At 31.0% G+C, this 12,912-nt stretch overlaps 1 protein-coding gene across 2 annotated transcripts; it reads left to right on the forward strand.

The window, feature by feature from the left end:
• Nucleotides 1-4,037: 4,037 nt before the first annotated feature.
• LOC114408659 lies at nucleotides 4,038-7,234 on the forward strand. 2 transcript variants are annotated; one of them, XM_028371787.1, is made up of 6 exons: nucleotides 4,038-4,458; nucleotides 5,596-5,722; nucleotides 6,057-6,196; nucleotides 6,313-6,372; nucleotides 6,466-6,534; nucleotides 6,816-7,234. In XM_028371787.1, exons 1-6 carry the CDS (start codon nucleotides 4,258-4,260, stop codon nucleotides 6,870-6,872), a joined length of 654 nt encoding a protein of 217 aa, XP_028227588.1. In that variant the 5' UTR covers nucleotides 4,038-4,257; the 3' UTR covers nucleotides 6,873-7,234. The 2 variants fall into 2 exon arrangements, with proteins under 2 accessions (XP_028227588.1, XP_028227587.1); XM_028371786.1 differs by having other exon boundaries at nucleotides 4,040-4,458; nucleotides 6,310-6,372.
• The last annotated feature ends 5,678 nt before the right edge of the window (nucleotides 7,235-12,912 follow it).

The raw sequence follows: 12,912 nt of genomic DNA on the forward strand, positions 1-12,912 counted from the left end.
TTGAATCTCTTATGGGAAGAATATACATATATATATAAGAAGAAAAACATGCAAGGGTGTTACCGTAAAAAAAGGTAAGGCAGGGGCAGAGGGAACAAGAAAGTTGTTGCAATTTTGTCCACTTTTGGCGTTACTTGCTTGGAAACGACTCTTTCTGACTCTGAGACCTACTGCACAACCATCTTCCTCCTATGTTCCCCGATGTCACCTTCATCATACTCATTACGTGTCTCTTTGCAACACCTTCCCTCATTTAATATCCCAATTTCATTTTCTGCTCTGGCATCCATCATCTCCGGATAATTTATAATCAGGGCAGGGCATGTTTGTCTACTACTGTTTTTTTTTACAGAAAATAATATTTTTAAAACACATGTTTTATTAAAATGATTCATCTAAACACACATTTAACTTTTAGGCTTGATATGGGGTATAATGTTTTGTTTTGTTTACATAAGAAAAAATAATTCATTTAATGAAAAAATTTGTGTTTAATTTTTATCCCATATAAAAAAAATTGGATCAACAACAATTACACAACGCAAATAAAATTAATATTTAATCTAGTGAATTCTTCAAATCTTAATTTAATATAATATAATAATTTGTATTGCATTAATTTTAATTACCCATTTATTTATTCAAAATGATGTCTCAGTAAGTGATAAGAGTTTTATGCTTTAATTGAAAGTGTTATTACTTATTGTATTATATTTAAGTTTCATTCTTTTATTGAAAATGTCTTCTATTTATTTAGTTATTTTTCATCTTGCTGTCATGTTCAGTTCCGTATTTACATGGTTTATTAGCGAGTTTGTTTATATATATACACACACACTGTGATGATAAGCGGGTATCAGTATTTTAATATTTCCTTATTTGTTTATTGACTAATTAATCAATTGCTATTGAACTTTCTCCCCTCGCCATGTGACTCAGAATACATTAAAAAGAAGAAATTAAGAAAATAGAAGGTTCCTGAGTATCTTTCAAACAAAAAAAAAAAAGTTCTTGAGTCACACACCAATTGTATGTTTCATAGACTATTAATTAGACAAAAGTGATATTAAATTTTGTAGATTTTGCATGTCTCTTTATTCAAAAAATACTTTTACTCTCACATAAACTAATCTAAATGCATAATAAGTTACCAATGCTTATTGTTGTTTGAATTGAGAACTAACAAATATCAAATTTAAGTCTTATATATATATATATATATATATATATATATATATATAATATTTGTTAGATTTTTTTTGTCTTAAATGAACTTACCTACCTTAACTTATAATAGTGAGGTTGGAAGTATTTATTTTCTTTTCAAAAAAATTCTATTATATTTTTTTTACATTTTCTGTTCTACAATACTATTTTTTTTTTCTGTTCAAATACTATTCATATGTGTTTGACATTTGTTTAATAAAAGAAATTAGGATGCGTTTGACCATTATACATGGAATAATAATTTATAATCGGTATTTTGATAGGAAAAAAAATTTAACTCATAAATTCCTAGACCCTATATTAAAAGGGATCATAACCGGTTCAAAACTATTTTGACCAAGCAGTTCAGATTACAATCAATTTGGTAAAGTGGGTCAGTTGTTTGGATTTAATCCCGAAAATCAGTTTGTGTCGGTTTGATTCTTATATATATATATATATGATACATGCACAGTCCCATGCTCGATTGCAAGCAAGACCTCCCTAGAATCTGATTACAAATTATCTCCTTGAAAGTTGAAACAAGCGTCTCAGGCTGCATAAGCCTTTCAAGTCCTGATGGCAACGTGGTATATTGGTTGGAAAGCTTTTGTTCCCTGCAAACCCACAGCCAATGACTTAACGCATGATTCCACTGTGTGCACTCATTCATTCTTAGGAAATAGGGTGGTGACAACCTGGTGGGACGGAACATAATACAATTTTTGGTTTTATAAGATTTAAATTTATTATTATAAGAATTAAGTAAATTAATTAAGTTTTTTGGTACATGAAAATTAAGACACTTTCCCCAATCCCCGCACCAAGACTGTGCAGCGTGATTATAAATTTACAATAATTTAGTTGATTACATTATTGTCACTCCTTAAACATTGTTAAAGCGCTATATGTATCTCACCAAACGGAATTTTGTTGTGTTTAGAAAAAAGTATAGAAATATGTATGCTATTTACGGCAGGAGATCTGAACTCAAAGGGCGATTCACATTGACTATGACTATAGAGGCTGAAACCAAAAAAAGTGAATAAGCAAAAAATCCGCACGATACGCGGTATGGTTCTTCACCAATTTACCGTTGTTCCCGAATTCTTAACATTATCCTTTATGCGAATGGTGTCCAAAAAAAGGGTAGAGTTCCCCTCCTTTTTTAAACTTTATTATGATGATGATGATCAATACCAGGTAACAGGACACACGTTGTGAGGGCATGTCTGCTTTTCTTCTTCTTCTTCTCTTCCGCTGAGATTCCAATTTTATCATCTCTTGCGAAATCCAACGGCTGGCCCTAGATCCACGGCTCGTGCTGCTCCCTTGTGGCGGGAGAACAGAACACGAATTAGCATCATTAATTTAATTGTTTGATTCTTTTATTTCAGAAAAATGTAAATTATATTAAACTCAAAATGATACAACAATAACATAAAAAACTTAATCAAAAGATAATTTTTAAAAATCAGTATGACAAACGTAATTTCTCTTAAACACCTGATATAGATCTGTCTCTACTTAAAAAGTCAGGAACCAAATTAGGAATGTGTTTTTTTATTTATTTTTATAATAATGTTTGTTTGTTGTGGCATTGTCAAGAGTGAAGAAAAGAGAGAGGGAGATGGGTGAGAGCAGCGAGTTGGAAGTTCCCGTGGTGGAATGAATAAAACAACACCGACGGCAGCAGGTACAGACTTCTGTGCAACTGGGTCCCACTCGATGAATTTCGGGTGTCCGTTTACGTTCCCCATTCTATCACACGTTACGTACTTTATTTGTCGCTTTGCCTTTTCCTTCCATTTTAATTTCCTAAACACCCACCCTCTAAGAAAAGAATTTCTTTTTTATATCGTAAACAGTGGATGAACTAATAATTCCTTAAGAATATTTAAGAGAATAAAAAAAAAGACAAATGAAAATAATTTATTTTCATGTAACAAACTATTTTAAATAATAATTAGAGAATTAACATTATCCTGTTACAATATTACAAAATACCCAATACCCTATCTTGTTCCTCTTTTTTCATTGTTTCATTCAGAATGAACCATCGAATATTTGAACTCTTTTCGTTTCTCCTTTCCTTTTATAACAGTGGATGTGTACGTGAGTAGATTTGCACATGACCACAAATCGATATTTTCTGCAATTGAAAGTTGACCATAAATATCATTATAGTACTTCATGTTAATAACAGACAAAACATTATATATTTAGTAACCAAATCTCCTTCTGCGGTAATTACATTGCCAGGAGGCTTTGATATCTATGTACCATGGGCAGGGCAGCTGGGTTTTTTTTTTATCTCAGTACTAAATTAGAGTAAATTTGGCCCAAATTTTCAAATTTACAACATTACTTCTTGTTGGATATACATTGCGAGAAGTTTAATAAAGCAGGAAATCCACATATTTTGGAATTTCAATTTGAAGGATTCTATTACCAGATAATTTGAAGGAGTACTACTTTTGTTTCATTTAGTGCATGTTTGTGAATCATGTAAAAAAAAAAAAATTGGGGCAAAATTATTTTTTTTTAAAAATAATTACTTTTATTTTTATTTATTGCATTATATTAATTCAACTGCCAATAAAGTCAATTCAATTAAATAAATAATACAAATTTCATGATTGTTTATTGTGATGAGTGAGAAAATGTGAAGCGCAGTAACTCCTCACAACCAAACAACCCACCATGATGTTCATGCCGTAACCTCGGCTCTGTCCAAGCGCATGATTAAAGAGCCCACCCTCCACTCGCAGACGTGGCACGTTTTAATTGGGCCATTTCGTCTCGTCGGGATTCATACCAAGACACCAATAAACAATACCAGTCACTCTCACTGGTTTTCTCTCTCCCTTTCTCTCTCTATCTCTGCTCTGTGCTTTTTCTCTCTGCAGAATTTCCCAAATTTCTCCACTACCCTATCTCCTCTGCTCCTGAAACTCGCACATTCTTCACCAGCAATGCACGATCTTCAATACGAATGCAATATCGATATTTGACATCCGAGTATCAGTGCTTGAGCGGGTGAATTGGAAAATGCTAGAGGCAATGGAAAGTTCGGTCAATGGTGGCTTCTCCCATTTGCAGAGCTGTGGAGATAGTAGCGAAGAAGAGTTATCGGTGCTTCCTCGTCACACCAAAGTTGTCGTAACCGGAAATAACCGCACCAAATCGGTGCTCGTTGGTCTTCAAGGTGTCGTTAAGAAAGCCGTTGGACTAGGCGGATGGCATTGGCTGGTAATTTTCATTTTATTTATCTACCCTTCTAAACGACACTGCGGATTATCAATTTCTTCGTTCCAATTTTTGGTTTCTAATGTCGTCTATTTCCGTTTTTGTTGTGATTCTTCAAACCAATGTGTTTTTGTGTCGGTCGGCTTTTGTATTTTCTTTTTCATTATTATTATTATTATTTCCTCACATGTCTATTTCTGATCAAATTTAATTGCTCTGAAGCCCTTTTTGTTGAAGTTTCTGAACTAATTTGAAAAGGTTTTAATTCGTTATAACTTATAAACCCTACTGCTTGAATTCTTATTGAAATTACTCACTGAGCTCGTTTAATTTAGAATTTCGAATGCGGGGTTCGTTGTGTTGGGGATTGAATAAGTTTTATTCTTTTGTATATGTTGTGAGTCGCTGCTCTGAATCATTACTTGTGGGTATTCATTGCATGTCTTTCTTCATTGCTGGATCTGGTGTTTTATGATGTGCTCTATGAGGATCAGTGGTTAATTTGTTATTTTGCTTGCTTTTATTTATTGATGGATGTAAACTAAATCATCTTTGCTTTGGTTTTGTTGTTGGTATTGGTAATTTGAGTTCTGAGCTCTGAATTGAGTAATTTGTGCCCTTTTGACATTGCCTTCTATTTTAAATAAATCAATCGTTGTAGTGATTTTTTCCCTCAAACTGATGGCCGTGTTCTATTAGGTATTGTTGATATGTTGCATGTTCATTACATGCATTTTCTTTTTCTTTTCTTTCTGGGATAAGGTACATGCTTGTTCTGGTTATGCTTGGATAAAACTTGTGTTATTAATATACTCGTAGTAGTTAAATCACTCAGACGCGTTTGTTTTCGTTACTGTTGATTGTTGTGGACAAGAAACTAATGTTTATTTTACTTCGATCAGAATCAGTGATATTCTTTTAAGGTTTAATTATACAGTGCTACCTATTTGTTTCTTTTCCCCCCAATTCTCCCTCTCTGATTCTGTTGTTTGTTTATACAAAACTGATTGGTTGTACATCTTATATGAACAATTCAAATTGAAATCGAGCCAGTCTCAGGGCAATCTTCATGGAGATATGCATTTGTTGTTAGACAATGATTATTTGAAGTTGTTCTTAACTGTTTATAAACAAATGCAGGTTCTTACAAATGGTATTGAAGTGAAGCTACAAAGGAATGCACTTAGCGTGATTGAAGCACCCACTGGTAATGAGGAAGATGATGACCTTGAGTTTGAAAATATGCCGTGGAATGGATCAGATATGGGTGAGTTTACGCTTTACAATTACAATTTTTAGTTGTCTTCTTTGCTGAGTGTTACTGTACTGGTATTGTGATCAAAGTATTTGAGCCTTGCATGTTGACTCTGAAAGTAGGCATATATGGGAATGCTGTGATATTTTAATTAATTAATTGTTGTTTTGGCTTCCATATCCGTGGGTTTCCAAAGTGGGTAGAGGTTTGGTAACATTGGATCCGTTGTGTCTTCTCCTTTTGCTTTTGCTATCTCTAAAGTTCTAGTGTCTTACTTTAATCCTTGTTGACCCCACCACACTTTTGTTTTTTAATTTTTTTTTGTGTGCTTTGTTTGATTTCTCAGCATCGGACGACACACACAAGTCCCACAAATCGAGGCATAGAATGTATAGAACAATGGGATCATCTCACAAGACCATGAGTAGGTCCTTCTCTGGCGATTCACAGTCGAAGGGGTCCGTTTCTATGCCTAATGGGTCCGCGGTATATCAACTTTATGGTTTTTTTCCCTTAATTTATTTCTCCTCCCACTGACACTGTGAATGATTTATTCCTTAATTTTTAATTATTAATGCTTTTTTAAATGTTTTGTATAGAAGGTGGACTTGAGCAAACTTGAAATGGCTGCACTGTGGAGATATTGGCGACATTTTAATCTAGTAAATTCCTTAGTACTGTTTCCCAAAAGAGATTGTTTTGGCAGTGTGTGTGTGTACCCCGTTGTACTTACTTCTTGAAATGGAATTCTGCAGGTGGATGCGGTCCCAAACCCATCAAAAGAGCAGCTAGTAGACGTTGTTCAGAGGCATTTCATGTCGCAGGTATTTTAAAATTTGTAATTTGCATATTTGTGTCTTAAATAGTAATGGTTGAAATATTCTATAGTTTGTAAATGATGTTTTTACAGTGGTGAACTGCATATCCGATTCCAATCTCTTTCAGAAGAAGCTATCTCTATCTTTTTTTCTTTTTTTTTAAGCTAATCTCTATTATTAATTGATATGAAAATGATTCTTTCTAATCTCTAAAAGTCTTGTCTAATATTCCAAATCTTTTAAAGGATAATATTCCAAATCTGAAATTGTGTTTCTGTTTTGTGAAGCAAATCGACGAATTGCAGGTGATTGTGGGATTTGTCCAAGCTGCAAAGAGGCTTTAGACTGTATGCAATTGAGATGGAATGATGCGAGAAATGATATTTGAATGAAAAGTATAATTGTCTATGCTAACAAAGATAATGTATGTAATATCCACTTCCCTTCGTATTATGTAGCATATTTTATCGGTGATTTTTAACTTTCTGTTGTAGTAGTAGGTTAGTAGTTTGAGGTTATAGAGGTTCTTACTCTTTTGTAGCCACCCGGTTGTGTAGATATATATGACATTGCAACTGGATCATCAGGGAAGTCACCACCATGGCTTTCTTTTCAACTTGATTCGATGTATTACTGACTGGGGAAGTGTGGGTTTTCAGAGACCTTAATGTATATATATTTTAGTTTCTCCCTTTGATTCGTCTTAGATGAATTCAAGTGTTGTGTTGCTCCGGGTGGAGTAGTGGATCGTTGCTACCATCTCCAAGTTAAAGATACTGTTCAAATACTATTGAGCTAATGCTAGTGTGCGTTCACAAAGACAAAAATCACTTTATCATTATTCACTGAAAATTTTCTTCTCAATTCTATTAACCACAATTACTTGACTTTTTTAACTTGTTAAATTCTATTCCAATTTTGATTAACTTTTTTAACTTGTTAAATTCTATTCCAATTTTGATTGACTTTTTTTTAAATTATTTTCTAGAATCATGCTTAATTACAATTTAATTTAATCAAAATTTGAGAGTAAGACAAAGGGAACTTTAGTAATAAAAAGATTGGTTTGTTAGGTTGTGTAAAAGTACCAAGGTAACACTAAAAGAAAAAAATTAATAAATAATGCTTTATTTTTTTAACAGAAGAAAACATTAATACTATAGATTAAAAAAAGAGTTAATTGCTGTTTGAGTTTTCTAATTTATTTTTGAAGTTTGTTTCGGTCCTCTTGTAAATTTTTTTATCAAGTTCTCTAATTTTTAAGAATGGTTGAAATAGGTTTTTTTTTAAAATTAGGTTTAATTTGATTTTTTTTTCATAATATTTGGCTGAAACTGAGTACATATAAAATATATTTTTTTTCAATATAATTTATTGTTTTTGGTGATCTCATTTTTCTTTTATTTGTCCCAAAATTTTGAAAAATAAGATAAAATTTGATTTTATATTGGACCAAATTGATCTTATTTGAAAAAATAAGGAACATAATTAAACTTCTAAAAAAAATCTAATTGAAACATTTTGAAAAATGAGAGGATCTAATTTATTTATTTTTTTAATAATAAGGAGAGCAAATTAAATTTAAAAATAGATTTAAAAGCCAAAATAATGATCAAGCCATAAAAAAAAACTTACCGAATAAAAATGTCAAGCTTATCTTATCGAATACTTTCTATGACGGGGAAAAGACTGAAGTGGACACGGCATGCGATATCCTAACCGATATCCCACAGGCAAAAACGTACGAACTGCAAAGATAGCTTCCTTCAAATTCGCAATTATGTTTTTCAACCTAAAATCAAATTGACAGCTTGCAAAAGCAAAAACACTGTTACGTACAATTTCAAATTCAAACATTCAAAATACTGTGGAAATATTGCCGTTACACTGAGCCTTTAATAAGAATGCATGCGTACATGAATCAATGAATCCATTGATTTGGTAACATTTTTTAAAGTATCTAAGGTCGTATCCGGGATGGTTGAGTTTTTTATCTTCAATTTTTAAATATAATTTTAAAACAGAGCATGTTTGAAAAAAATGAAACCGAATTAATTTTTAACTCAATTTCAGTTTTACATTTATTATTAAAATCAAGAAAAAAAAATTAAGAATTACCATTGTCACCATTTTTTTGCCGCTATCGCTATTATTCCACCATTACTGGTGTCACCACCATCATTTCATTGTCTACACTGTTATTGAGCGTTGTCTTTGTCACTATTCTACTACTAGAATCGGTGATTAACCTGGTCAAGGCATTAGTCAATGAGTCAATAGTCGAACCAATATATCACTAATTGACTCGCATGACTTGCCTTTATTAAAATAAATTAAAGCTTTGTACCAAACATTAATTGGCTTGCATAATCCCGGACATTTCCTATTTTGAAATAATGAAGTTTAGAAATCCTTAATTGACTTTATACCAAAATTAAAATTACCTCGATCAGGGTCATCAATTTAACCACAAACTCGATTGGGTTGTCCTAGGTTACGTTAGGTTCAATGCATGATTAATTTGATAGACAACTCATCCAATTAGACCTTTTAGTCTTGATTCAACTGGACAAGTTGGTCCAGATTTTAAAATACAGTCATCATCATTCCACTCCTACTATCACTATCATCTTTATTTATTTTCAATTTATAATATTTAAAAAAAACTAAAAATAAAAAAAAATCAAAACTCAAAACTAAACTGATTTTAATTTTTAAAAATATCAAAACTAAAATCGAAAAATCATCCCAAACAAAAATGCTAAAAAGACTAATGTTAGAAAATCAAGACAGAGAGATTAGCAAAAGATCCTTCTATTTTATAATTTTCTGAACATAAAATGATTTTTTATTTTTATATTATAAAAACATTTATTCAATTTAAAAATGAGCAAAAAAGTTACAATTTTTTTTCATTATTTTCACAGTAAGTTAGGAGGGAATTGTTTTTATATGTCGGTCCTATAAAAATCATTTTGTTAAATTTTTTTTTCAAACAAATAGTACAAATTTTCTGTTTTCATCAGATCTCACTCTCCATTCTCTATATTGGGTGGACTTGTCTCAAATTCTTAAAAAAAAAAAAAAAAGGTCCAGAATGATGTTCTTTGACTATATTTGCTTAACTATATTTATTGCTGTCTACTACTTTTTGTAAGCATTGATGTAATTATTATCAAAATATTATAGAAGCATATATAACACAATCTTTTGTTAAGAAGCTTGCAGTTTAATTACCATTCATTTATATGCTCCTGTGTTCGGGTTTTTAATGTAATAAAAATAATAGCATACTTTTTTTTTTTGTATAGAATGTTCTGTCCTTTGGATTGTAATGATATTTCGTTTTCTAAACTTCATTTCAAAAGAAAAATAATAATAATAGAATATTAAAATTTGTGAAGTATTCTTTCTCTCTATGGCTCGTGACAAAATATAGTTGCCCTAAAAGGTGAGAAAGATCCAAATCAACATCCGATGAAAGAGGCAAGCTAAGCAAAAATTGGCAGCATGGAACTACGGAAGGATATAGGGACACCAGATAAAAAAACACATGAATTATGATTTTATTTGGTGGAACTACCTTAACGGTGCCGTTTCAACCTTGTGGCTGAGTGCTGGTACCAGCGAGCATGTTACATCCTTTAAAATAATATTCATCCCCCATTCATCACACTCATCATCCCGGAGTCATAATCAGAGGATTTTTGAATCAAAACGGACCCCACAGACCATGCATTTCTTTGAACCTTGCAAATATATATAACAAATCAAAACTTTTATTATTATAAGAGAGTGAAAATAGTTTGTCTTGGTTATGGGATAAAATCATAAAGAATAAAGACTAAATCACAAAATTATGTAACTTTTTGAGTGATTATGTGAATATTAAATAATTTTTATGATTATGGGGTCTGAATTTATCCATCTCACACTCTTATACAAACACTCCTCTCCTACACTCGATAATAAGATCATTTGATATCCAGTGTTAAACTTTTTGCACTTACACTACTTACTAATTCTATGTAGAGTGCAAAATTATTAATTCAACGGTTGAATTAAAGTTTTTTTTATAAAGTTGATAAAATCTCATGTAAATTACAAAAAAAAAAAAAAAACTTCATCGCACAACTTCATTTTAACAAATAATATGTTATTCAAGTTCTAAATAATTGTTTTTTAAAAAAATTTATGAATAATTATTATAAATAAATAAATGTCATTCACCAAAAAAAAATGTTGATTAATAAATAACGTGCAAATACTCAATTTATATTTGATTGAAAATAAAATTAAAGTCTATCAAACTTGTATCCTCTACGGACAATGGTCAACGTGTATAATGTCTAAGGTCATTAATCGCTTCCTTCGGTTATGGTAGGGTCATCTCCCATAACAAGAATAGTCAAATTACGACAACAAAGTTTTCCAACAAATTATTACACGACCCACTTTTCCTTTTTCTTTCTTTGATAAAAAAAAATAAAAAATACTTACTTCAGTTATCATAAATACGCTTTGCTCAATTGATGCATCCAACCGATGCTTACAGTATATCATCTATGATATGCTCCCATTCTCAAAACCTAAAATCACCGTCAAGCATAAAACAAAAATATCACTATATAATTCTAATTGAATTCTGTAAAAGAAATCCTAATTAAATAGAAAAAAATGTTAAATAGTAATATTTATTTTAATTAGAAAAACTATATACAATCGTGGTGCTAAGCCAGCTTAACCAATTGGACTTTAAATAATATATATATGTATATTACATTTATTCTTTTACATTTTATGATGTAATTTTGGCTATTGAGTTAAAAATATAGTTTAAAATATATTTTTTAATATAATATTTTCCATGTCATTGTGAGAGTAAGAAACTATTTATTCACTACAACAAAATTGCTTTTAGTAACATATGAAAATGTTACCAATTTATATATAAATATTCCTAATATTTTATCAAATAATATTAGATTAGACGAATGTTAATAAATGCTTTTACTAGTATTTTTAAATACTAATGATCAAACGAAAACTTATCATCACTATTGGAACACTTCTCCATCAATCCCATAAAAAGCACTTCGCTAGAACAACTTTTTTATAAATCTCTTTGCATAGTTTTCTGTTTGAATTAGGAAACAACAAACTATTCATCGAATGGTTACTCATAATCTCACATCTTATCAAAACCAAAAAAAAAAAAAAAATAGTACAGGTAAAAATAAAATAAATATAAAATACATGAATTTATGATGTTCGTTTTAATCATCATTTATCGGAGAACCTATAACCACTCATTTTCAGTTTTAGCCATCACCATGACAGTCTTAATCCGACCCATTAAAGTGTTCATTAGATTTCCTTTAATGCATTGCTAAATAGATCTATCCGCAAATAAATGATTTTTATCTGACAAATCATAATTTCTTTTATAATTTGACTATAAATTGAACTACACGAGGCACGTAACCATAAACTAGTATTTGTGTTTCATTCAATTTTTGTACGTTTCCCTTTCAGTTGCAAATTCATCTCTCAATACAATATTATTACAAAACCAAAACATAACACACAACACTATTTGGATTCACAATCTCTTTCGCTAACCGACTTAGACTTTGAGTTTTATTTCTTCCATATAAATTACAGGAAAATAAAGTCAAAGTACACCCATGATGGAGACCTGGATGGCCCAAGATCTAGACAGCATTGGCATCATCACCGAAGACAGAGATCTAGGTGGTAGAGATGAGAATGGTGAAGAAGTTAGGGTTCGTCGAACAAAATAAAAGTGGACGAGGCATTCAAGTGTTTTAGAAACAAATTTGTAGGTGATAATGGGATAAATTTTTTTATTGAAGTATGATTAGCAAAAATAGCTCCATGGTGACCGAAAAGGTGAAATGATGCTAAAGGCTACTAGACGTTAGTCACGGAGGTTTTAAGCAATGACCATTGACCAATGTTCTACTGGTTCATCGTCGTTCGCCTAGAAGCTGGTTCACCCTATAGTTAATTAAAAATAACAAAAAGAAAACTTGAAAATCTGAAATAGAAAAGAATGAAAATCTCCTTCTATGTTAACAGTGGTATGTGGTATGTACTTGGGTAGATAGGGTTTTATCTATTAGCTAAATTTAGCGCAAAATTTTCAAATATGCAATATTACCTTTTTTTTTTTTTGCTGGACAAAAATATATTGCGAGTAGTGGAGTAAAGTAATAGAAATCCATTAATTTTGAAATCTCAGCGTGAAGGTTCAACAAGATAATTAACTCATTTGAGTAAATATAATGCGTACATGGTAAATTCTCTAATATAATGTTTGATTCTAATATATAAAAAAAGCCATAAGTAAATAATACAAAT

The sequence above is a fragment of the Glycine soja genome, chromosome 4 (genome assembly GCF_004193775.1).
Source record: "Glycine soja cultivar W05 chromosome 4, ASM419377v2, whole genome shotgun sequence".
NCBI lineage: Eukaryota > Viridiplantae > Streptophyta > Magnoliopsida > Fabales > Fabaceae > Glycine > Glycine soja.